General features: G+C 35.4%; 1 protein-coding gene across 3 annotated transcripts in view; it reads right to left on the bottom strand.

Moving 5' to 3' along the window:
- The window catches only part of WDR41 (WD repeat domain 41), a 53,281-nt gene extending 26,234 nt beyond the window's left edge, over positions 1–27,047 (bottom strand). For all 3 annotated transcript variants that reach the window (XM_032404146.1, XM_032404147.1, XM_032404149.1), the window contains exons 1-7: positions 26,714–27,047; positions 24,358–24,473; positions 13,543–13,591; positions 12,233–12,364; positions 9,456–9,518; positions 3,708–3,819; positions 907–969 (exon numbers count right to left, since the gene is read on the bottom strand). In XM_032404146.1, the coding sequence (XP_032260037.1) occupies positions 907–969; positions 3,708–3,819; positions 9,456–9,518; positions 12,233–12,364; positions 13,543–13,591; positions 24,358–24,473; positions 26,714–26,764 (586 nt within the window). In that variant the 5' untranslated portion in view covers positions 26,765–27,047. The remainder of the gene's footprint in view (positions 1–906; positions 970–3,707; positions 3,820–9,455; positions 9,519–12,232; positions 12,365–13,542; positions 13,592–24,357; positions 24,474–26,713) is intronic.
- Positions 27,048–27,510: the final 463 nt, after the last annotated feature.

Genomic DNA, 27,510 nt, shown 5'->3' with positions numbered 1-27,510 from the left:
TGGAAAGGTCAGTTGAAGAAAGAGAAACTTGGCTACAAAGCAATGGAGGCTGCAAACAGCACGTAATAAATGGTAAACAATTAGCTCACGTCGTATTGGCATTTGCAAGTCTCAGGTCTGGTCGGTGGGAAAAGTAGCACAAGTAACATCAAATGCCCTCTGGGGTACATTAGAAAAATTCTTGTAGAAAAAAGCAGCCTTTAAGCAGCATGCTTACTATTACTATCACTTCTCAGCACCCAAATTCCATTCAAAAGGCAGTGGGAACAAAAGGCTTATTTACTGTGGGCTCCCCGGCAGTGAAAGAGCCAACAGTCAACACTGAAGTGGCCTTCAAACAGCAGGTTTATAATCAATTAATACATTTACAAAATTCCTCATGCTACCCCCTTCCCTCTGCTCTGAAGGCCCCCTACTACACTCTGAAGGAAATGGTATAAACTCCTCCCAAGAAAACGGGCCCCACTCTGGCTTCCTGAGGCAAAAAACGCCATAGTGGCTACCTCAGTGAATTTCCACAAAGATCGTCCTCCAACCATCCAACTCAAGTTTTTAGTTGCCAGAATGTTGATAGCTGCTTTACGTGGTTAAAATGTTTGCTAAGTGTATGACTATGGACCAGCAACAGAGAGGACTATGGAATGTAAATTGCCTTCTCTGGCATCAGACATGTAGGGTTACCCTGCTCCCACTTCTCTGGGTTAGATCAAGCACAGAACAAAAACTGACCCAACATCTTGAAAATGTCTCAGTCTCCACATCACTTCAAAAATCGCAGGAGGCCAACACTGGGGCAAGGGCGGATGTCCCTTAAATTAAAAACTTAACTTGTCTCTCCAACATGTGTATACAAGTCTAGTTTTAAATTTTTTAAAAAAGAAATAGAAGAAGAAGAGTCCTACTCACTCAGTTCTTTGCCAACTGCTGCCACAACACAGTTCTTAGGTATTTCAATCAAAGCACTGATCCCTTAAAAAATATATAAAACAAAGGTCAAATTATTTTCTTCAAGGATGACATCAAAAATAAAAACATTCTCAGATTTATGTCAGTCATTTCCCATAAAAGCAGTGGTAACAATAAAGCTCATATAGTTTGCTACACCACACTTCCGTGCTTACCTAAACATGGAAAATGATTCTGTGAAAAGTATGTGAGACCTAAAGAAGACATTGATTTACTAAGGGCAGAATATGCTCTTTGAACATTTTTACTATTGTGGTCAACTTTTTTACCAGGAATCCCTGAGGATAATCACCATGATCATTTACAAGATAGCTAGCTCAAACAAGATGCAAAGTTGGCATTTTCCTCAATGTAAATTTAAAAAGCCTGAGCAGACCGCCTGGCAGTAAATGAGTTAAGTCACAACAATCAACAGCTAAGAACATGGCTTTCAAATAGCATGTTTATAATCAATTAGTACATTCACAAAATTCCTTGTATTACTGGAAGAGTAAGAGAGTTCTGAGTATGTTTTTATAGCTGAATCATGAAATGATTTTAGGGTAACCTTAACTTTTGTAAAAGACATTACAATTATTACTTTGTCAGCAAGAATTAAAGAATTGATATATTAGATTCAGAACCACCATGAGCTGGTAAAAAAAAAATTTTTATTAAAGTTAATTTTCCATTATGAAATATATGAATTTATATCTATACACACACACACACACAAATATATATGTAATTTACAATACATACAAATTTGGAAAATATTCTACTCATTTGCTTTAACTTCCCACCCATCAAAAAACTAGCACTCTTAGGATATGGGGAGTATTTCTAACCTAAATCTTTTCTCCATGTAGAGTTGTTTTGACAGTATGCTTTGTGTTTTTCCATGTTCAAGGAGGAGGAGGAGATAGTGGAGGAGGAGAAAGGGGGAGAAGTGGTACAAGCTAAAAAGTAGAGGAGACAGGAGAGCAGGGGAAGAGGTAGCAAGAGGAGAATTCTAGATGCAGAAACAGCTTGTTAAAACATTGTCACAGGAATAAAAGGTACAGCACAAGGAATAGTCAATGGTACTATAACAACACTGTACAGTGGCAGATGGCAGCTACACTTGTGGTGAGCACAGTATAACATATAATTGCTGAGTCACTACGTTATACACCTGAAACTAATGTAACATTTGTCAACTATACTCGAATAAAAAGATGTTTATCAAATAATGAAAATACTGGAAACTCAGCAATCTAGAAGTAGCAACTTAATACACAAATCACAGAACATACTGCTTTTGGAAAAGGAAAGATATCCTGTGTTCTAGGCCAAGGTTCTTTCCATTGCATTGTACTAGGACTATCTTTGCTTATTTCCAAATATAGAGTAACTGCCCCCAGAAGCCCTGCTAGCCTAAAATCAAGCAAGCCTTATGAAAGAAGCTTCCTGAGCTAAAGGTCTAAGAGCACTGCTAATTCAACAGCATCCTGTAATCTGGAAAACCCAAATCACAAAAAGCTCACCAATGGTACCCTATGGTCTTCTCAAAGCTTTCTAAAAGATTTTCTCAAAGGTTTCCACTATCTCTTGAGACACTGATAAATAGGGCAATACTGTGATTACCTAGCAGTACTCCAAGATAACTTGCAAAAGAAAGGGAGACTACAGTAATAGGTGGTTCCTTACATTAACATACAAAACATTTTCGTTAGCCCGTATTTCACAACATAGATACTAATAATTCATGGAATAAAATTCACAGGTAGCCACAAGCTAATGTAAGAAACACAAAGGAAAATATACATGTAAATAGAGCTATAACTCATAATAGGAAATTTGAAAATACAATCTAGATACCACCAAGATTACTAGTGATCATTCAATGGAGAATTAAAACTGTAAATCCTAGAACAGTATGGATTTAGTTTTGCTAAGACATCACGTTAGTTTTCTAACATTTTATAGTATCTATGTGGAGATGAGTTAGTTCCAATTATGAACTGTAAATTAAATTCACAGGGCTCCTGCTACCTTTAAGACATCGATATGCTTAATAATGTTCTTTCTACAATGTCTATGGGTTTATCTGATTACTTTCAGAAACATAGTTAACAGTGTATCACATGACTTCAAGGTTATTACTCAAATTTACCCATTTATACTTAAATATTTTTACTCTGAATAGTTTTTAGTTTTATTTTTTAAGATCCTTGGTATCAGAAGTCAAAACTGATTTTCTTCTGTTAAAACCAAAAATATCAACCAAATTCTGAGAAAATAGAATTTTATTAGTAAGTTTGCACAATGTATGAACTTTATAGCAAAACCAATTGTAAAACGAAGTCATCCTTTGGAATCTATTCAAAGTCCAATAACCCCACAAATAAAGAAGGAAATGCTATTATAAAGTCAGAAAGGTTTAATTCCACGTGTCAATGTGCTCATCAAACTCAGTTTAGGAACAGAGCCTAAGAGCATAAATGAAAAGGTTTTTCTTGACCACTTTTGAGAAATGCTGTTAGACTAGAAGGGAAGGCCAAGAGGAGGGGCAGGATCATCTCCCTCCAATTTGAGATGGAAATATATTTTACGCAACCATGAACTTGAACTGGAGAAATACGGTACAGGATATATTCAGAATTGAAAAGAAAAATCCCCTATATTAACCTCTGTATTCATGGAAAGTCTCTTTGAAGATTCATTATGTCTTTTAAAGCCTATCAATCATGGTTCATAATTACTTTGATTTGTTTTCTTACCTGTATCAGAAAGGTGACCGGTCTTACACAGGAGATCTAATTTTTGGTTCCACACACATAGGTCATTCCCACCAGAGAGCCAAACATCTAGTCTCTGAAGAACAATTAAACACTGCAAAATTCATGTGAAATGTAAATCAGTTTAGAATTTCAAGCATTCACTGGTGTTTTTCAAATATGTCCACAAGTTCTTTGCTACCATTCTCTTAAGGGATGAAGCTTAAGTCTCCCACTCTTGAATGAGGGCTCTAAGTGACTAGCTTCTAACAAATAGAACGTGGCAGGAGGGATGGTGTGTGACTTATAAGACTAAGTCATAAAGGACATGGTGGCTTGCTCCTAGCTCTCTCTTGGATCACTCACTCTATGGCGAACACATACAAGCAGCCATATAGAGAAAGATGCACATGCAAAACAGTGAGACCTCTGGACAAAAGCCAGCACTACCTTACCAAGCACGTGAGCTCCCTAGGAACCTCCAACCCCAGTCAAGCCTTCAGATGACAGCAACTTCATAATACACACTGAGCCAGAACTACTTAGCTCAGCTGCTCTTTATTCCTGACCACAAATACTGTGAGGTAATATTTACTGTTTTAAGCAACTAAGTTTTGATGTAATTTGATACTCAGTAATAGATAATAAATAACCAAGGCTTAAACAAACTTCCTTTAAAAATAAAAATGGAAATATGACCTTAGTTTTTATGTAATTGTCAAATTAATAGCTCCTAGTCCTTAACTTAGGAAAATGAGTGTTTCACGTCTACAGAAGTCCTTTACCTTGAATAGTACTTTAAAGTCCACACCTTTAATTGTACTCTGCCCATCCATGACTCTGAGTGAGCACAAAGGTAAGAGTGACAGGGAAGAATAAAAAAGAAAAGGTGGTCTTGTCTAAGCAGAGGGTGGAGTTGCTTTTAAAGCTGCTGGAATAAAAAGGTTTGAAAATAATGCAGTTTATATTTCAAGAGTTCACTATGGTGAGCGCTGTGAATTGTGTAAGACTGTTGAATCACAGACCTGTACCTCTGAAACAAATAATATATGTTAAAAAAAAAAAAAAAGATAGCAGGAAAGGAAAAATAAAGGGGGGGAAATCAGAGGGGGAGACCAACCATGAGAGACTATGGACTCTGAGAAACAAACTGAGGGTTCTAGAGGGGAGGGGGTAGGGGGATGGGTTGGCCTGGTGATGGGTATTAAAGAGGGCACGTTCTGCATGGAGCACTGGGTGTTATACGCAAACGATGAATCACGGAACACTACATCAAAAACTAATGATGTAATGTATGGTGATTAACATAACATAATAATAATAAAAAAAGAGTTCCTACCCTAATTTTTGAATGTTTAATATTTCAGTACTTTGTTCCTTTTTTTGCCAAATAATATTCCACTATATGGATACAGCACATTTGTCCATTCTCAGTTCGTGGACATTTACTTTATTTTTGTATTATGTATAGTGCTGCCATGAACATTCACGTACAAGTTTTTGTGTGGACATACATTTTCATTTCTCTTGACAATGAAATAGGAATACCTACGAGTGAGATTGTTAGGCCAAATGATAACTCTTTAACATTCTGATGAACAAACAACTTTCAAGGTAACTAGACCATTTTACAATTTCAGCGGCAACATATGAAGGTTCCATTGTCTCCTTATCAACACTTGTTATTACCTGTCTCACATATTAGACATCTAGTGTATATGAAATAGTACTGCATTATGGTTTTGACTTGCATTTCTCTAATACCTAATGATGTTGAGCTTCTTTTCACATGATTATTGGCCATCTGTATATATTCTTTGGAGAAATATCTTTCACAGTATCTATTTTTAATTGGGTTGTCTTTTTATTGTTGAGTTTCAAGAGTGCTTTATATATTCAGGATACAAGTTCCTTATCAGATATATGATTTGCAAATATTTTCTCCCATTCTATGGGTTGTCTTTTCACATTCTTGATAGTGTCCTTTGAAGTATAAACTTTTTTTTTAACATTTTATTTATTCATTTGAGACACAGAGATACAGACAGAAAGAGCATGAGCAAGGGGAGAGGCAGACAGAGAGGGAGAAGCAGGGTCCCCGATGAGCCAGGATCCCGATGTGGGGCTTGATCCCAGAACCCTGGGATCATGACCTGAGCTGAAGGCAGATGCTTAACCATCTGAGCCACCCAGGTGCCCCTAAACACTTTTCATTTTGATGAAATCCAATTTATCACTTTTTTTTGTTACTGTATTTTTGGTGTCATCCAAGATCCCTAACCCAAGATCACAAATATTTTCTCCCATATTTCTTCTAAGAGTTTTTACAGTTTTAGCTTTTATTATGATCTTTGATCCATTTTTGAATTAATTTTTATACACGTCATGAGGCAGGGATCCAATTTCATTTTTTTGTATGTGGATATCCAGTTGACCCAGCATTATTTGTTGAAGAGACTATTTTTGCTCTTTTTGAAAAGTCTTGGCAACCTTGCCAAAACTCAAGTGATCAAATATGTGAGGTTTTATTTCTGGACTCTCAATTATATTTCACTGATCTGTGTGTCCTCCTTATCCAGTACCACACTGTCTTGATTACTATAGCTTTGTAATAAATTTTGAAATTGGGAACTTTGAATCTTAACTTTGCTTTTTATTTTCAAAACTGTTTTAGCTATTCTGGGGTCCTGTGCACTTCTATATGAATTTTAGGATCAGTCTGTCAATTTCTGGAGGGCAAAAGAAGTCTGCTGGGATTTTGGTGGAGACAGTGTCCAATGTGCAGATCATTTTGGGTAGTGCTGCAATCTTTTTTTTTCTTTTTTTAGTGCTGCAATCTTAACAATATTAAATCTGATCCATGAATATGGAATGACTTTCCATTTCCTTAAGAGTTTCTTTCAAAAAATGTTTTGTAGTTATTCATGTGCAACTCTCATTTCTTCTTTAAATTTATTTCTATGTAAATTTATTCTTTTGGATGCTACTGTAAATTCATTTCATTTCCTTAGTTTTTCTTAATTTTTTTTTCGTCTTAATTTCATTTTTGGATGTTCATTACTAGTGTATAGCAATACAATTAATTTTGTATATTGATATTGTGTACTGAAACCTTGCTAAATTCATTTATTAGTTCTAATAGTTTTGGTTATGAATTTAAGATTTAGTATATAGATCTTGTCACTTGTAAATACAGTTTTATTTCTTCCTTTTCAACATGGACACCTTTTATTTCTTTTTTATTGCCCATAACACTGAACAGTGCCATCCTTGTCTTCTTCCTGATCTCAGGGGAAAAAGTATCCAGTTAGTCTTTCACCATTGATATGACGTTAGCTCTGGGGTTTTCACAAATGTCCTTTGTTACGCTGAGGAAGTTCTCATCTCTTCTTAGTTTGTTGACTATTTTTACCATGAGAGGGTGCTGAAGTCTGTAAAATGCTTTTTCTTCATCTACTCAGATGATCATGCTTTTGTCCTTTATTCTTACTATGGTATATTACAGTTATTGATTTTCAGATGTTAAACTGAGATAAGTCTTATTTGGTCAGGATGTATAATCCTCTTTATATGCTGTTGATTTGGCTTGCTAGTATTTTGTTAAGGATAATATACTTATTTTGTCACTTAACATCTTATTAGAATTTTCCAAACTCCTTATGAATTCTCTGAAATACCATTTTTAGCATATCTATCTACTGCACGTTAAGTATTTTCCTGTAAGACATTTAGGATACTGCCAATCATTCATTTATAAAATACATCTTCAATAGACATTTCCATTCATAAATCTCTGCCTAAGTTTTTTTTTAATTATTTCCTTTAAAGAGCTTTCTGTAAGTAGAATCTCTGGGTCAATTCATGTAATTATTTTAAAATTTTCATTAATGGGCGCCTGGGTGGCTCAGTTGGTTAAGCAACTGCCTTCAGCTCAGGTCATGATCCCGCCGGGATCGAGTCCTGCATCGGGCTCCCTGCTCGGTGGGGAGTCTGCTTCTCCCTCTGACCCTATCCCCTCTTGTGCTCTCTCTCTCTCTCACTCTCTCTCTCAAATAAATAAAATCTTTAAAAAATAAAAATAAAATTTTCATTAATAATGTCAAACTGCCTTCTAGGAATATCTTCAATTTATACCTCAACAGCAATAAAAATGCCAGCTTCACCATTTCCTTGCTAATACGAACCCTTATAAAGACTTCACTAGCTCAAAAAATAAATAATAGTATTTCTTATATTTATTAGAGATCTGAATTTGATAAATTATCTCTTCAAGAAGAACTGAATCACTGAAATAAAATGAGTGAAATGCTGTTTTTATCAATGTCTTATGTGAAACATGATCACAGCAGGAGTAAATACAACCATCTAACTAACATTATAGTAAAACCTCTTTATTTTTTTATTTTTTTTTTTTTTAAGATTTTATTTATTTATTTGACAGAGAGAGACACAGCGAGAGAGAGAACACAAGCAGGGGGAGTGGGAGAGGGAGAAGCAGGCTTCCTGCCGAGCAGGGAGCCCGATGCGGGGCTCGATCCCAGGACCCTGGGATCATGACCTGAGCCGAAGGCAGACGCTTAACGACTGAGCCACCCAGGCGCCCCTATAGTAAAACCTCTTTAAAAAGTACTTTCACCATAGTGGAATAAGATACCTCTTAATGATCAGTTCCTATAAACAGTTCACCAAAGGAATTTGTCCAAAATACACCAAACTTTTTCTCCTGTTCCTATTCTCTATTCCTTCACTCATGTATTTTCATTTGAAACCTTATGACCTCTGTCAAACAGCAAGAATATTTTTTAGGGAATTTTAAAAAAGCATCTTTTCAGATCAAATAAACCATGGAAATTTTCATCAAATCAATACTTTAATAACTTCCTCAAAGAGAGTCCACTGTTAAATTGGATACAAGCATTTCTGGGCACTTTCTTCCCTGGAAGCTCTACTAAATTGATAATAAGAATAGCAATAGTAGCACAAGATGTCTACCACAGATGCTGCTTTTTAGGAAAAAAATCAAATACCTTGATTACTGGCACACAGCAATTCTTTTTACATTTTAAAAAAAAGTGTTAGCTCCAATATAAAGAAAAATTATCTTTAAAACAAATAAGGAAACATCACATTTTACAAGACTCTATCCTCAAACTTGCTGACATTATTGAAAAACAGTGGCACTTTCTAAGAACATCCTAGGTAATTTCTTCTGTAAGAATCAAAGTAACCAAGTTCTCTCCAACATGGGGCAGACTTCCTATCATGTAACAAGCCCCAACTACTATTTGTTTGTAAAATGAATGAAACTAATAGTAGTAGCCAATTAGCCACATAACATTTCTTTGGAATGAAGTAATTGATTTGTCTCATCTTTATGACCTTATAAAAAGCATAGATTGAGGGACAAATAAATCCATGCTTTTAGTTCAAAGTACAAAAAAAACCAGACTAGCTACTGGTATAGTCATTCTGCAAGTAACATCTCTCCCTAGAATTATCTACAAGAAACATACTAGGTACTATCCTTTTCCTTATGTTGTTATATATTCACCCCTTGATCTAATTTCAAATTCAAACATTCTAACATTTAATATATAAGCTCTCAAAAATCCAGTCTTACAATCAAATGACTGTAGGTATGTGTGGAAGAAATAATTCTTAAAACCAACAAAAGTAATTTCATCTAACTTATTAAACATTTTTTCTGAAACAAAAACTTTATTATCATAAAATAATAGCTTAAGATTTTACCTTTATAGTAGACTGGAAGCAGGATACTTTCCGAACTTGTCTGCCAGTATCACAATCCCATAACTAAACTTATGTTAAGAAATAATTTCTAAACAGAACGTTAAAATCTCAATTAGGAGATAAGTTTTCTATTTTTTTTTTTTTTTTTAAAGATTTTATTTATTTATTTGACAGAGAGAGACACAGCGAGAGAGGGAACAGAAGCAGGGGGAGTAGGAGAGGGAGAAGCAGGCTTCCCGTCGAGCAGGGAGCCCAATGCGGGGCTCGATCCCAGGACCCTGGGATCATGACCTGAGCCGAAGGCAGACGCTTAACGACTGAGCCACCCAGGTGCCCCAGGAGATAAGTTTTCTAATAATTAAATTATAAATGTTACACATTCAGGTAGAAAAATCTTGAAATAAAGCATAAAATATTTAGCATTTATACTATTACTAAAATTAAATCATATAGTGAGTTATCAACTTAGCACAGCAAGCTTACAATCTAAAATAAGTTTGAGGCAAATTTTACTATTAAACTATCTGAAAATGTCAACAGAATGAATGGTCTGAATACTGAATATTTATAGGCATTAAATATTACAAATGTTTAAATTTCAAACTTATTCTCTAAAATAGTCCACCATAATCTAATAAACATTGAACATAAAGTATATATACTAAAAACTATCAACTCCATTAATTCTTACTTGAAAGCTCCTTCAACATGCATGGCAGAATTTACTACTGTTATACTAATTCAAAGAAGCCAGTTACAGTGTATTACTTGTAAACATATTTAAAATAATTAGAAGACCTCCATTAAGTGTCCAAGGTTAGTTTGACTTAAGGAGCGTAACGATTTTCAAATTTTTCACCCCATTTCCTAAGATAACATATACATTTTACAGCATGTCTGAGCACACATTTATATACATGCATACAAATATATATATATACACACACACATGTATATGGATAAACTTAAGACTATCACCTGACTAAAATTAAAAATTTATCTTCAACATTTAATAAAGTTTGTTAACAGTGGAGGCTCAAGCAGCCTGGAATTATTTTTAACAAGAAAATTCAATGAAGAAAATGACTCGATACCATCATTTAAAAATAAAGTTCATATTGATAATGTCTCAACTACTCATCTCCATACTATAACAGCAATTTAGTATTTGCCTCTAAGCATTATTATAGTACCTCAGGAATGGTCTAATAAAAACAAAGTATTTTAAATTCTATTTTTGGAGATTATACTGATACTGAAAACAAACAAAAAGCTTAGGCCCTAAAATAATATTTGTCTCAACGGAACAGTAGTAATAAAATTACTCTTAAATATATGTAATATTGCTTATGCAACACTGTCATCACCACAAAATACAGTTTACCGCATGTAAATCTTACCTTGAAATTTTTTCACCTATTGGCAATCTGTCTAGAAATCACTTGAGCTAATGAACTCATTTAAAGTGTGTTATGGGGCGCCTGGGTGGCTCAGTCAGTTAAGCATCTGCCTTCAGCTCAGGTCATGAGCCCAGGGTCCTGAGACTGAGCCCCAGGTCGGGCCTCCCTGCTCAGCAGGGGAGTCTGCTTCTCCCTCTTCCTCTGCACACCCCGCCCATGCTAAGGCTTGCATGCGCTCACATGCTCTCTCTCTCTACCTCAAATAAGTAAATAAATAAAATCTTTAAAAAAATAATGAAGTGTATAATAAGGTCTGTCCTGGTTCTGTAGAAGCCCAGGAAACACCTACTCCTTTGGGCATACTCCAAAACTTACTTTCCTAATGCTTCAAACTATTTAAACAGAATTCTCAGATAAGCACAATTTAAAGCTAATCTCGGATACCTTTTTTTTTTTAAAGTAAGATTACAGTTTCCTTTAAGTATTTGGCTGAGGCCTTCACAAATCTAATTCCTCATATAAATATTAAAGGCTGAATTTGTTTAAGGGAAGTATTTTATGAAGGCAATAATATACAGTGGTTCAGAGTTCTGACCCTGCAGTCAGACTGCTTGCCATCTGCCCTCTAGTGGCTGTATGACCTAGGGCAAGTTACTTAACCTCTCTGTGCCTCTCTTTTCTTTTCTGGAATTGAGAATAAAAATACTTATATGAATTAAACATGTTAATATATGTAATATGGAATATATGTAAAAACATATGTAATATATGTTAAACACAACAATGCCTGGCACACATAAGTGCTCTCTAGAGAACTTTACCATTTTGTTACATCTTAAATTTTTATCTAAAAACAGGGGAGGGGGAGAATCTACTCTTTTAAAATTATTTTTAAAAACTAAATATTAAACACTAAGCATATGGTAATTCACTTTTCTGCCAAGCTCAGATGTTCAGAAGGTTCTTATGGGTTGGGGCCGTTACATTTCTTTTGCTGTATAATACTGTACAGACAAAAATGTAAATTATTCTCCAGTCTAACTCATCTCTGTTTCTTTAAATATCTCTTACAAACTAAGATAAGTAAGTACTTTTAAGCCCAAATTCTCCATTTTCTATGACTTGATATAATAGTAACTCTGGAAAGAACAGCTTTAGTCATGGGGTTTCTATCAACAATAAGCCTTTAACCTATTTCCAGTCTAACACTTTTCAGATGCCTAATACTTTTAAGAAGTGTATTATGAAGGCTAGAGCAAAATCATTTTTGCTAAAATGAATGCACAGACAAGCCCCCAAAGGCTAAAATCTAATAATGTATGTACTGGTCCCTTGGGTCACTATAGCTATTTCACTTTCTTCCAGATTTAAGGATATAATAACTGTTCTATCAGCAGAGGTTGTCAAGATCAGTTGGTTTTTTTCTTCACAAGCTTCCAAGGAAGAAAATGTAATAAGAGCTGTTATCTTTTGAGTGTGTCCATTAAGTTCCAGAAGTTTTTCTCCTGTCTGAAATACCAATAAAAATTTCAATAGGCTCATATCATATTTATAACGTAAATAATCTTAAATGACAACATTTAGAAGAATCACCATGTAGAAAATAACATAATTGCATTTTTAATTACTTAGATGCTATAATCTAACTTTAAGCAATCAAATAGAATCTAAACAGGTACTGAAAGAGTAGCCATAATTAATTATTTTCTAATAGAAAATACTAATTTTTAGCATATTTTTACATGAATTTAAAGGGATATTCTTAAAACCATACCATGTGGTTTTAAGAATTGTATAAATTAAGCATAAAAAAATCAGTAACTAATCTGTAGGAAAAAAATAGGGAGTCCTCATTATCCAAGTATTTGTTATCTAATCTCCAAAGTTAAAATGTTGTTGAGGGAAATAAAAGTTAGCATAACAACACAATACATATACTGTACACATCCAAGAGTAGTAGTTCAACCACTCATAAACTCAGTCTCCACTCCATCTCTAACAACAACAGCTATTCCTATCTATCCAGTGTCTTCAGCTATCAGTCTCTCACTGACTTTCCCAAGTAGTAAACACAAAAGATCCAATGTAAATATAATATAAATTGCAAATCCTTCCAAGGTTGCAGGATTTCATGAACATGGTGAACATAATGTTAAATAACTGCTTTAATCACTGTCAAAGCCACTGAGAAATGAGGATCTGAAAGAGTCAGACCAGGTAACAATCCAAGTAACAGTGAGAAGATAAATGTTTCAAAAGAGAATAATTTGAGTATCAAAAGATCAGCCTTAAAAGTTTGGTGAAGCCTTAAATATTTTTGAAAAAAAATTAGCCTTTTATTACATTCCTATTAAAGTCAAACATGAGAAGAATATTACATTATGCTATCGTACAAGTTTGAAATAAAAATTCTATCTCCCACAAAAATAAATCAACATTTGATTCATTTTCAGAGTCAGTACATAGTTGCTGATAACTTAAATTTTGTTCAGTAAGATTAAAACTTTCTCTACTATGAAATATTGGCCCCCCCATTTTAAATGGATTCATCGTAAGTAGCCTTTTTCAAGTATTAATTAGTTTCAGTATACTCATATGCAGGTATATACCCAAATAGTGTTTATGAATGCAAACTCAACTATACAGTCATGTCCTTATTACACAATTCACACAGAATTAATACACACCTGGGCATTCCACACAACTACAATTCCGTCATCACCAGCAGATGCAAATCTGGGTAGAGAAAAAAGGTAAAAAGAAAAGAAATTTCTGGTGACATTTATATGCTAAAATTTCTAAGAACTATCAGAATTTATTAATGGTATTTTGACTAATATTAAGGCTGATTAAGTTAAGCTAATTCAACAAATAATTATGGACTACCTTCTAGGTTTTATGCCAGGTACTGAGATCCAAAGATAAATAAAGCCATTCACAGCATTACAATGAATCAACTGCTAAAACTGTAAGAAAGAAGGAGACAAGTCCTTCCTGGCTTTAAAAATATGATTAAACCCTGACAGGTGATATGAAACCAAACTGAGGAAGAGCTTCACTGATAGGAAGTGATATTCCAAGAGTGGAACAAAGGAATCATGTCTCTAGATAAGTTCATTATTTCTATTATTTTCTCTGTAAAGATATTTTAACTTTACTATTTAAAGCCAAGATCTCTCCTTAGCTCCACTTGGCTCTTAGTCTTTTCATGTAAATACTGTGTTCTTAGTTTGGAAGCTTTGAGGTTTTTTGAGGGTTTTTGTTTTGTTTTTTTAGTGAATATGTTTGAAATGCAAAAAGGTAAAGGAAAGTTTATTTCCTGCCATGAGAAAAGAGCTGTGATGAACTCGGTTATAGCTTCTCTCTCCTCTTTACTTCCCATTCACTATACATAAAGGAACAATCGTATACATTTTGTAGAGTAGAAGATATCCATGATATAAAGAATGCCAAGAAAAATAATTTGTTGTACACGATTACTCATCATAGTGAATGCATTACAGTAAAATCAAGAAAGCACTGTTCTCAAGCAATGTCCCAACACGTGGTATACAGCAATCACACCATAAGCATGTCAAGTAATTTATTAATAATGTAGTATATAAGTTTGTAAATGATTCTTTAATGAATCAAAATTGATCCAAAGTTGTTCCCATATCACTTTCATTCACCTAAATTCAAGATTTGTTTTTTGAAAAGGAAAGAAGTGGTATTATAGAAAGCCAGCTATGAACTGTGCATAACTGGCCCCTTATAGTTAACAACCATTAATAATAATAATAATAAAAACATTAATAATGATAATCCACTGGGAGCTATGACATTTTAAAAATGTGTTCTTCCTTGCAAGACTGTTAGTGGGTTTCACAAAATCTGGGTATGCCCTGAATGTCTTCATTACAGGAAACACTGTTAGCCATTCAGGTCTATCACTGGGGAACTGATACACTAAGACACAAAAGTTACTTTGTTACTCAGAGTATCAGGAAATTCTTACAAATTTTACCACTATATGAGATCCATAAAATCTCACTACTTCAGCCATTTCCTTAAAACTCCAAACTGAGCTTCAAGTTCTAATTTCTCATGCTCAGTTTCGGAGTCCCGTAAGTAACTGTTGTCTTCACTGGCTCATTTCAGTATTCATTTCTAAATCCTTCAATTACATCTCCTACTATAGGAGCTAAGAGATTATTCAGGAGACGGGAAATTAGTTAAATACATCCTCACCAAAGTCTGTTAACAATTTTTTAATATAGAACTATGTATCTTTTCAATGGAAGGACCTTTAGAACTTCCTAGGTAACTAGTAAGAAATCACATGCAGAATTATTTTTTAAATCCATGTCTAACATTTATTCTTATTTCAAAATGAAGTATATAAAAAATCTGGAGATTAAAAAGAAAACATTTTTAAATTAAAAATACAATTTCTTATTTAATAACATACATTTTTCTGAATCAGAATACGAAACAATGCCTAAGTATCAAAAATAGTTGCTGAACGTCAATCTTTAATAGTTTATGTTTCTAGGCCTATTGATTTCTTTTTATTTGTATAGTGATGGTGGGGAGGCAGGACTCAAGGTCTTAAGTTTTCTTTGGTATAAAACATCAATTTCTATTGATTCTTGAAACTCTTATAATTGCTTTTCTCCTTTCTAGAAGACTGCAGGTTTAAAATACATACTTTTTTCTAACCCTGATTTTTAACTTCTCATTATTGTTTTATCATGTCTGAATCTCATGAGTTCACAATGAGAGACGATTGAACGGTTGAGAGTTTAGAAATGAGATACAGAGCATTTCACCTCAAACTTTAATTTAATCAGTAGTGAACAAAAGTTAAATCTAAACAATGCTCAATGTAATGCATGAAATCACAGCCAATTTTTTATTGCTCAGAGGTCAATTACCCAGTTGGTGGATATTCGGGTCTTTCAATTTTCTTATATATTCTCTATTGCTGCCTTTTTCTTTTTTTGCCATTTCAGTATTTGTTATTACCTCCTCTAAAGAGAAAACATGAAGCTTAGAAATGCAAATCAATATAACTTTGCTACATATTAGTATCACCCATAAAATAACGAATAAAGGGTTGGGAGATCATTTGCAAATTACAATTATCCATGCTATTAGGATGGATAATTGAAAACTAGCTACACTTTTATCAGTTTATCTTAAACTATAATCAGTTCATCCTAATCAGTCAAGCACACACTTCAGCCATCTGCAAATCAGAAATGAAAATTCAACCCAAGAATTCCTAATAGTAAGATACATTGTAATTGCTAAAAAGAAGTCATGAACTATAAAAAAGGAGTAATTAAAATGCCAATAAGGTTTAAACTATTCAATGGAAGGAAGAATTGTGGCTGTATTGCATTAAAATTACATATAACTTTTTAAAACATTCTAAACTCATAGAATCCAAAGATTCAAGTCTATAGCTAAGGTTTTAAGAGAAACGCTTCTTACTGATTAGTACAAAATATATTTAGTGAGATTCATGCTAGGTGACAGGGAAATGTCAAGATCAATTACATGTGGATCTTGCTTCAAGATCTCAAAATTCAGTGATTGTTTAGAAATGTATTTCATCAACTTTAAGATATCAAGTGTAAGACATTCTATACTGCCAATTATAACTGAAAGACACTAACAATTTTATAGTATCTCCAAATTTCAGAGATCTTAAAATAGGGAAAAAACAGGCTTCTTAGAATCAATAAAATATAGTAATTGCCATATTTATTGGTGTTTATGATGTGGCATTTTCGAGTCCAACAAATCTCTGATTATCTCTAGGAGGTTTAAAACACCAAAGAAATGCTTTTTCAATGAATAAATTAATGAATAAGCGAACATTTAAGTGTTGCAAGGGCTCTGTAAAATAGGTAATCATTAAGTGTATTAAAGTAACCTCATTTTTCCTTTTATCATTATTAACGTATGAATATACTGTCAAAACAAAAATTAAAATTAAAAAAAATTTAAAACCCAGAAACCCACCACACACATACATAAATTCCTTTTCTTTTCATGTTCCTGTCCCATACTTACATATATCTTTCAACTTGAAACCATGTCTTCAAAAACACTCATTGAGAGTATATGATTAAATGACCCAGCAAGGAGCACCTGGGTGGCTCAGTCGTTAAGCGTCTGCCTTCAGCTCAGGTCATGATCCCAGGGTCCGGGGATCGAGCCCTGCATCGGGCTCCTTGCTCAGCCAGGAGCCTGCTTCTCCCTCTCCCGCTCCCCCTGCTTGTGTTCCCTCTCTAGCTGTCTCTCTCTCTGTGTCAAATAAATAAATAAAATCTTTTAAAAATAAATAAATAAATAAATAAATGACCCAGCAAAAACTATATGCATGAAAAGAAGTTTAACAAGGTGAAACATGATTTTATGAAGACCTATAGCAGAGCTTCTAGAATGTTCCATCCTCTCCTACCCTAATTATGAGAACTAAACTTATCATGAGAGTTGATTCACTCATTCATTCAAGAAATATTAAACACTAACTATATATTAAGCATTAAATGTATTATATGTATATTTGATACTATATATTTGATACTGTATGTAAAGATCAGTAGAATAGTTCTTGCCCTTAAAGAACTCAGTCTACATTACTAAGTAATGTTATAGGGTCCAGATCATGAATCCATTGAGAATTCTCATTTGTACTCCTTTCAATTTATAGAAGTCATTCCTTTTAAACACCTTCCCTTTGAACATCTCAGAGAAAGTACTCTCATTCTTGCAACTGTGAACTGAAAAGTACAGCAAAACTTCAAAGATTTGTATAACACAAAATATTTTCACAAGTAATTCCTATGTCTATTACTTAAGGGCTTATTTAATAGTTCTTATTCATTTGAATTTATTTCAATTAGGTCAAAGGTGCTACAGATTCAAATATAACCTTAGAGGACATAATGAAAGGTACAGTCCATAAAACTTCCTGTATTCAATATCTACCATAAAGCACTAGAAAAATAAAAAGAGAATATTATTATGGCAAAACAAAAAATCCCTGTGGTTAACTAACTCCTCACCTAATCCACAAGTACTTTCTAATGCATGATGCAACTAAAATAGTATATATTTTTTACAATAGAAATGAAAAATGGTACAATACCAAAAACCCAACCAAACTGAAAAAATAGAAAACTTCCATTTAAAATAGATTTTTACTTATCTTGTATGCTCGAACTACTTGAAGAAAATCAGAGAAGTATGTGGAAACTTGGAAGAGAAGCGGAAGGGAACTTGAAAGCATTTTCATGAGCCATACACATTGATGTCACTGATCCTTTCAATAGATTTACTGGAACATCAAACTCTTTTTTCTTAAGAAAAATGCATACATTAACATAACTCTAATATCTGAATGTCTATGGTCCTTTTTTAGCTCACACACACACACACAGTTTTCATGGTCATTAGGAGAGGTAAACCCTTCGTAAATTCTTCCCTCCCCAAATCACAAACAGAAAGCTAAACTACAACATCAAAGTTTACAAATATTAGAAACCCAAAACTCCCTAGGACTTCTATCAGGGGAAGCCTCCATTCACTTGAGCTCAAATTTCTGTGAAAGAATTTCTACTACTAGAGAAACATCCCTGGCCTCTCTCTGCCTGGCTGGTCAAATAAATGAGTGTATGAGAATGAACTGAGCATGCTCAGTTAGGACCCTGCAGGGTTTTCTCTGAGGATTTATGTGTTTCTATAGGGGAAACATTGTGCTTTGCTCTTATTTTTTAGGGAAGCCTACATCTGAGTGGGAGGCTTGCAGATGTCCAGGTGTGTACCAGTGATTTGGGTGAACAAGGCTACCTAACACAAGATGAAGAATCAGAAATCCCACTAGGGTTGTATATCAAAGCCAACATCGTTTAACCCAGCTTTTTGCCAGTTATTAGTTTTTATGTTCAGGTCCAATTGTGTGATTCTTGCACCTAATATCTAAGAAAAAGTTTTATTCTGAAACAAAAATACCTTTTAAATTGGCATTTTAATTTCCTCTCTATCAAATATATACCATTTTTCAATTTTTCATTATGGATAACTTAAACATACATTCAAGTATAAACAGCATAACAAAAATCCCAGGTACTCCTCATCTCTCTTCAATAATTATCAACTCATGGCCAATACGGTTTCATCTGTACACACACCCAAAACCCCCTCTGCAGATTATTTTGAAGCAAATCCAGTAACTACATTTCATCAGGCAATATTTCAGTATGTATCTTTTCGAACTCCTTTACATCAGGACTAAAGTTACCATTTAATTTCTTAATGTCGCCACATACTCAAGGATCAAATTTCCCTATCTCAGGATTTTTTTTAAGTTTATGAGAAGCAGGATCTAAATAAAGTTCATAGTTGCAGTGGTTGATGCATCTCTGAAGTCTCTTCTATTCTACCGATTCCTTCTTCCTATTTTTCTCCTTGCAATTAAACATTTGTGTCACAGAGTTCTCAGTCTGGATTTTGCTAGCTTCCTTCCTTTGCGACCATTCAACATGCACCTCTGTCCCCTGTATTTCTGGTAAATTGATAGATCTAGAGGCTTAATCAGATTTAAATTTGACTTATTGGTAGGGCCATTTCATGGGGAGTTCACATACTCCAACAGGAAATGTAATTTCTGGTAGTCTTTCTTTTATGAGCATGTGATGTTAACAACCATCAATAAACTGTCTAAATTTGTTATCAGAGGTTGCAAAATTACAATATTCCAATTTCATGATCCTTCCTAGCTTGAATTCTTCTATAAAGAGAAATTTCCTCTCATTGATTATTACTGATCCCAAGATACAGTTTGTATAGGAAAGGCAATATACATCTTGCAGATAGCCCTTCAAGAGACAAAGCTGCCCAGCTCTGAGGAATGTGGTTACCTGCCTCCAGCTGTTCACTTTAGGGTCCATTTCAGCTTTCAAGCCAAAGTCATAACCATCTCAGCTGGCTCCCAGCCAAAGGAAATTACGTACATTCCTGGATGACCCTCAGCCAGCGACTAAGCAAGGCAGGGTTAAAAGTCCCATTTGTTTCTATCCAACACAGAATTCCTATAAAGAGCATTCTTTCCTCCAGAGTTCCCCACTGGGCCTAGAGAGACTATCAGATCTACACCACAGTCTGAGATAGCTCCCCTTGTCTAATCCTACTTCCTCCCTTTTCCTCTCATTGATGTTTCTAATAAACCACTTGTGTGCTTCATTCCATTTTGCTATCTGCTTTGCAGGGAACTCAGGTATGAAAAGGGTCTAAATCACCTTGACTACTAATTTCTATTCTCCAAATGTCAGTGAGAAAGATAATTTTAGCTTAAGAATATTTCCTTAAATGGGGCACCTGGGTGGCTCAGTCAGTTAAGCGGCTGCCTTCAGCTCAGGTCATGATCCCAGGGTCCTGGGATCGAGCCCTGCATCGGGCTCTCCGTTCAGTGGGGAGTCCGCTTCTCCCTCTCACTCTGCCTATTGCTTCCCCTGCTTGTGCTCTCTCTCTGTCAAATAAATAAAATATTAAAAAAAAAAAAAGAATATTTCCTTAAAGATATAACATAATGTTTGTTATTAGTGAATTATCCAACTGGATGAGTTTGTTTAGTGTCTTATAAATGTACAGCTGGACCAGCTATCCTAGGGGCACATTCTGTTCTCCAGTCTGGCATTTCATGGGTCACCTAATTCTTTTCCAGTCATGATCACCATCCTACATAACCTTGTCTGTTTCCTGGAGGAGCAAGGAATGGTCAAATAAGCAACAAAGAAAACTATTCTTAAAATGTGTTATGAACTCAGTTTAGTTTAATATGTCAAATGCTAGAGTATTACATGCAATTTTAGCACAGTCCATTTTTTGGAAATCTCTTGCTGAGGCTTAGCCTTCTCTAGTGATCTCCCAATCAATATGACCCTCACTTCATGTTCAAAAAACACTAAAGAAGAAAAGAAAAGGCAGCTGTCTGTTAGGTTATACAGGATTTATTTGGTATCCTCAAAAACCAATCTGTGAAAATTTTCCACTCACTGATTTTAGCTGAGCCGCCAAGAAAACAAGAAAATCCTTCTGCAAAATTCTCAATAAAATGATATTATCTAAAGACCTGAAGCGTGAAACCTGGATTACAACAGCTGATCAAAAAACCAGAATGTAAGGCCCACAAAAATTAAATAAAAACACAGAAAGTATAATATGTATTTCTGTAATTTGACCATACACAAATAATGTACATTAGCAATGGTAAAGATAATTCTAAATTATCTAAACTACTAAATTAAGAATGAAAATGCCATGCTCTTAATTTAAGTAAGTATATAGTTTGTAGATTTCTTATATCTTCCTTAGCAGTAGTGACTGCTTCAGGGTTTTTCAGGACAGAATTAAATTTTTTAAAACAAACACACATTGACACTTCTACAGGTCTTTCACTGACAGGAAAACCTTGTATCTAACTAGATGTAAATTTTGACACAGTAACGACTTGAGCACAAAGAATTAAATGTGACTCATGTAGTAAAATCTTCACTTTATTGCAAAAGCCAAAATGTAGGTTTTTCATCTATTTCTAGGCATTCAGATTCCCTGTGATTGGTAACAAACATGGCCACAAATTATCCTCCCTTCCTATGTCCACCAGCATTAGCAAGAGGACTTAGTCGCTTCTCCCCTCCAGAGGTAGAGTTTATTTATCCAGGGACTGAATCTGTGCAAGCTCCCGGCTCACTCTGGCTAATGAAACAGCAGCAAACATGATACAGAGTCTTGGGAAGAGTTTTACATCAGGGTTCGCCCTTTCGCTCATATCAGAACTCCGTGATCACTATGTGCCACAAGCACTTGAGCAACCATACAGAGAGAAAGCCCAGTCATCCCAGCTGAGGCCAATATGAACCAACCAGCCCCAGCCAATTTACCTGTTGACCAGACATGCATTAAGTAAACCTAAACAAGATCAGCTGATCCAGGCACAGATGAAAAAAAAAAGTACCCCACCCAGCTGAGCCTCCCTCAGTAGCTACCTGCAGTTAGTGAGTTAAGTAAATAGCAGGTTGTTTGAAACCGCTAAGTTTGGGGTGGTATTTGAGAGAGCAATAGAGAACTGATACACTTGTCTATAATTTTTTACTGTTTACAGAACATTTACTACCTCATTAAACAATTGATTTATACAGGAGCATCACTGTGGGGAACACGTAATCAAATATCAGCATTTGCACAATGATCATTATTCTACGAGATGGGCTTTTCTGCAGATTCTTCTTCTATGTAGTAAGAGCCAACAGGACATTTCACAGGACGGATAACAATGAAAATGGAATCTTAACAGTTATTCTATATAAAAATTTAAAGATTGCATCCTGAAAGTACATTGTATATTTTTTATTTAACTTTCTCAGACAACATGATCTGAGGATTCCTTAAGACCCAAATATTAGTGATTTATGGCCTAAGAAATCATTTGGGTTTTTTAAAACCTACCTAGCAACTTAATATGGTAAAATAACAAGAAACGCTAGCTGTCCAAATATCCTATATTTCCAGAAATGTTTAGTTTCAAAGATCTGACTGGCTGGCTGGCTAAATAAACAATGTCTCAGAACATACCAACAATGAATACTACCAAAAAGTCTGAAGATTATTATACTATTGTTTACATGTTATTATTTGGCTGGCTCATATCACAACAAAACAATGTTGACAGGCTAGTAATATATATAAGAAACGAATCTTCTCAAGCAAAAGCTGAGGAACACATTATTGTAAAATAATTTGGCTGGATTGTGTCCCTGGTTTCTAGAATGGAGCTGGGCTCCCCAGACCTCACCTCAGTTTATGCAAATGAGATGATTCAGGGTGGGCCCTCTAGACAATTTAAGGATAGGGTCTAGCCATGTAGGAAATATGAACCACGTAATTAGAGGGTTGTGCTCTGAGCCACAGATATTAGCCTGACTTCTCAACCTGGCATTGGAGTGTGGGGACAGGGCAGAGAGAGAAGGGCTGGAAATTGAGTTCAACCAGGTGGCAAATGACTCAATCATTCCTAGTAATGAACCCCAATAAAAACTCTGGATACCCAGAGCTTGAGCAAGCTTCCTTGATGGTAATACACACTGATGTGCTGAAAGGGTGACATGTTCTAAGGACACAGAAGCTTTGCATTCGAGGCCTTCCTAGACCTGGTCCTAAGCATCTCTGCACTTGGCTAGTACTGACTGTATCCTTTATAAAATTGTAATCCTAAGAATACTGCTTTCCTAAGTTCTATCAGTGCTTCTAGTAAGTATCAAACCTGAGGCCAGCTGGTCAGAAGTGGGGGTGGCCTGGCACCCCTGGAGACTGCAGCTGGTGACTGAGGTGAGGGAAGTGCTCTGCAGGACTATGCCCCTAACCTGTAAAATCTGACCTAACTCCAGGTGCCGTCACACTTGCACTGCACATGGGAAAAGCAATACCAAAGACATAAAAAAAAAAGCAGAGAAAAAACAAGGTTAATAGACATTAGAAGTGATGGTCAAAATTAGGAATAATCACAAGAGCAGTCACCCATGGAGTCAAAAGTGGAAAAAAAAAAAAAAAAAGATAGTATCAAAGGTAAAAGAGAAAATTAGAGATGAGAGTGGGAAAATTGATAGGGAAAACAGACAGGGGGTTAGGGAGTTAGGATGGCATGCAACATGCACACTTAACAGTCTGGGAGTCACTCATTCAAGAACTATCTATTAATTACCTGCTACATGTAAGGCACTGTGCCAGGTACTAAGGATACTGTGGTGAATAAGAAAAACATGCCTCCCCCATGAAGTTTAGCTTCTAGAGAAGATAAATATTAAACAGTTACAAAATTTAATTGTTTTTATGCTACATGCTACTAAGCATTTAGTTGAATAAGGGCTTAATAAACAGATATAAAGATCAGTAATAAGCTAAATACAGTCCTAAGACCTACATACCTCATCTCTATTTGCAATTAAACACAACACTGAACATGCTGACAAGAAAGTAAATAATGCACATTTTAAAAGGATTTCCTCAATAACAAAACATTCAGATTACTTACCTTACCTTCCACTAAAAATAGCACATTCCTAGTAGGTACTTCATAGTTAAACATTCCCTATATTTGTTTCTCAAATTTAGGTTCACCTTAACATTAACTCCCACTCAAATTTTAAAGTCATTCCCTTCCTCAAAACTAACAAAAAAAAAAACATTTCTAAGCACTAACAACAAAAAAACAAAAAAACCTCAAACAAGAATCACCATCAAGTCACCAGATATGACACCCTGACTTCTGGGCAAAAAATGACTTTGGCACATATTTGATCAAGATGCAGATGTTGATTTCTAATAAATGTTAGTAATGATCAGATCTGAAATTTTTACAAAAGATATTAATTATGAAGTTGTTTTTAAATATATGATTCCCTAAAAATTCTTTCCAAACAGTAGGCAATTGGATAACTAGAGCTTCTTACCTGTATTCATCTAACTGCACCAGAAATCGTACAATATCATGATGAGCTTTCAGTACAAGCAGTTCAGTGTAGGGATTCTGGGTTTGTTCTTCACCTATTGTCTGTAAAGGAGATTTCTTGCATTGGGGAAAAAAAGAAAAGAAAAACAAAAGAGAAAGAGATTAAATGATTTATGATAAAAGACCATACTGAAATAAAACTGCATGGTATACGTCTAAGAATACAAGATTTAAAGAGCTGTGAGATACCATGTTCTAATACTATATACTATTTCCCCTAATATCAATTAACTACCAATTTAACATACATTTTTCTTACTACAAATCTACATCATGTTAGAACTGATCTAAATATCCTTAAACTCAGATCATCATTCTTTCAGATTGTTAACTAAAAACAATGTAAGTAAAGAGGGGGAAATCTCACCTTGCCATAAATTTTAGTATTTTCAAGTCACCATAAATTTGCAGAAAGGTGAATTTTATGTTAAGAAATTATACCTCAATAAACCTGACCTAAAAAATCAATGGGCCAATCCAATTCAGTATTTAGAATGAGTGTTTCTCAATTAAAACTTGACAGAAACAAAACTGCATGTCAAAAGGGTAAATACAGATTAAAACAGTGCCCAAACCATTATAGGCACTCAATACATGATTGCTGACTGAATAAAAGAAGGAATGAAATCTTTCAGAGCTGATAAATTCAATAAATTCAAGTTTGGACAATAATATTGATAAAGATAATTGCTAACATTTACAGAGAATTAGGTCACAGCCCATTTGCCAGACACTGTGCAAAGCACATATGGCATATAATTCACTCAACTATTCCGTAAGGTAGCTCTTACTAACCCCTTTCTATAGTCAAACCCGGTACTATTTCATGATAAATTTCTCAAACTTGCCATTACTGAGATTTTGGACCAGGTAATTCTTTGCTGTTGAGGACTATCCTGTGTAGGATATTCAACAGTATCTCTAGTTTCCACATACTAGATGCAATAGAAATCTAATCTCCCCCATCCTGAAAATCAAAAATGTTTCCAGACAAAGCCAAATATGTCCTAAGGGCAAAATCATCCCAGCAGAGAAATACTGCTAAAACTAGAAGCACTTCTTGCATAAATTAAGGAAAATCATTGGTTCTGACAAAGTACAATTCACAATGGTTATACAAGTGAAGTACTTTAACATGAAAAATGTGTAACCTAACATGCATAAATGTTTTCTCCAAAAAATCACCCCCAAAGGAGGGGGTGCTTTTTATTTATACCATCTCATTTCTAGCGGTGGTTCTGAAAAGAAAAGCAAAAGTGAGAAATTTGAAAACTATATACCACTTCCCTCAAATGAAAGTTTACCAGGCATGGCAGAATTAGATAATGAAATTATATGATTAATCAAATAATTGGGTTAATACAGAATTATCATGTCATATACATAATTATCTACAACTATTCCCTAACGTTTAAGATCTCAGCCTATCTGAAATGAACCTGATTTGAAATATTTTTTTTAATAGACAGTAAGCCTCAATTGCAAAGGTATGAGGAAGCTAAAAGTGAGAAGTAAGGCTGCTGACTCACAACCCCAACTTTTTAAACAATCAAAACAACTATTTCCTATGATAAATAAAAGGGAATCCAAATACAAACTCTAATTCTCGGGTGGCAACCGAAATAAATTCCAGACCTCAATCCTTTTAAGATTCCAAAATTATTTTATTCTCAACATTTCAAATGTAAATTACAGTCAATCCAATTATTCAGGCCCATGAAGAAAGAGTGACTATGGAACCAAAAATTGGAGTTAATTAAAAAAATAATTTTCTTGACTTTGAAGCAAATTATTAATTTTTTAAAATAATTTTATATTTTGTTGTTGTTGAATAAATAATCAAATAGATTTTCTAGTCCCTGAGCAAGCATCAGCTGTTGTTGGGCAGTGACACCAATTCTAATAAACTAGGAAGTTGCAGTCACCACTTGTTTGCTTCTTAGTAAGTCAGATAAATTTTATAATTGAAATGAAGCTAGTTTAAGTACGGAGAAGACTAGTTCTTGAACCTGTTGCTGAATCATATCAGCTTCAGTTTCCTCCTTTTGAAAAGGGGATATTTAATTCTCGAGGTCTTAAGGGAAGCAGGCGTTCCGACTAGCTACAGTCAGAGTGTCCCCATCCGCGCCAATCCCCCCTCCCCCGCACGCCAACCACGCCCTCGACAGCCTCCAAACCCACAGGCCCCGCCTCTGCATGGGGCTCCAGCGTGTGGACGGGGAGCAGAGCTCAGACCGAAGCCACGCTCGGGCAAGCTCGGCCTCTGCGGGGGCAGGCAGGGTCGCCTGGGTGTTTACCTCCGCCAGTCCCTGAGGTTCTCGGCCTCCCCCGATCAGCCATCGCAACATCCGCGCAGCGGCACCGACTCGCTGGGCCCAAGCCCCAGTCAGCCCGAACTCAGCGCCGGGCTCAGCCTCCCCCTACCTCCTGAATAGCAGCGCAATGGAGACCCAAATACTTGCCGCTCGATTTAACCACGGAACAATTAACAAGGCGGAGCCCAGAGAAGAGAAAGATTTTTGTCCCCGAAGCGCTGCCGTACTCAGCCACAGAGGTTTGGTTTGGGGAAGCCACCAGGAAAACAGCAGGCGAAATCTAAAGTGGCGCAGGGGGTTCGGAGGCGCGCGCAGCACCCAGTGAGCACGCGCGGAGGCCTCCCCTTTGCGCTCTGAGCTTAGGTGGCTTCAGCGGCCCCTGGTGGACAATGTGTAGCACAGCACTTGGAGCCCGGAAAACAACCAGTACCAATAGTACTCCTCATTTTTGGTTGGCTTTTGACCTTCACTTGGCTGGGGTACCGGAAAACTAGCACCCACCCCCCACCAGTTTCCTAAAGAACTGACTGGAGAAGGTGTACTTCAGTATATTCTGCATACGAACTAATCCAGTGGCACGTGTATACACCAGAATAAATCTAACATTTATTGTGTGCTGTAATAGAGGTATTGTGCTAAGGAAGGATTTACATAAATTCTAATGGTAACCCTAAAGTCCCTATTCTATTAAAAACAAAAACCAAAAAACCCAAAGCCCAGAAAGATTAGTTTGTCTAAGGCTAACAGCTTGGAAGTGACTATGCTGAGAATGGAATACA

Source organism: Phoca vitulina, unplaced genomic scaffold (genome assembly GCF_004348235.1).
Source record: "Phoca vitulina isolate PV1807 unplaced genomic scaffold, GSC_HSeal_1.0 scaffold6, whole genome shotgun sequence".
Taxonomy (NCBI): domain Eukaryota; kingdom Metazoa; phylum Chordata; class Mammalia; order Carnivora; family Phocidae; genus Phoca; species Phoca vitulina.
This window is presented reverse-complemented; position numbering and strand designations above follow the sequence as displayed.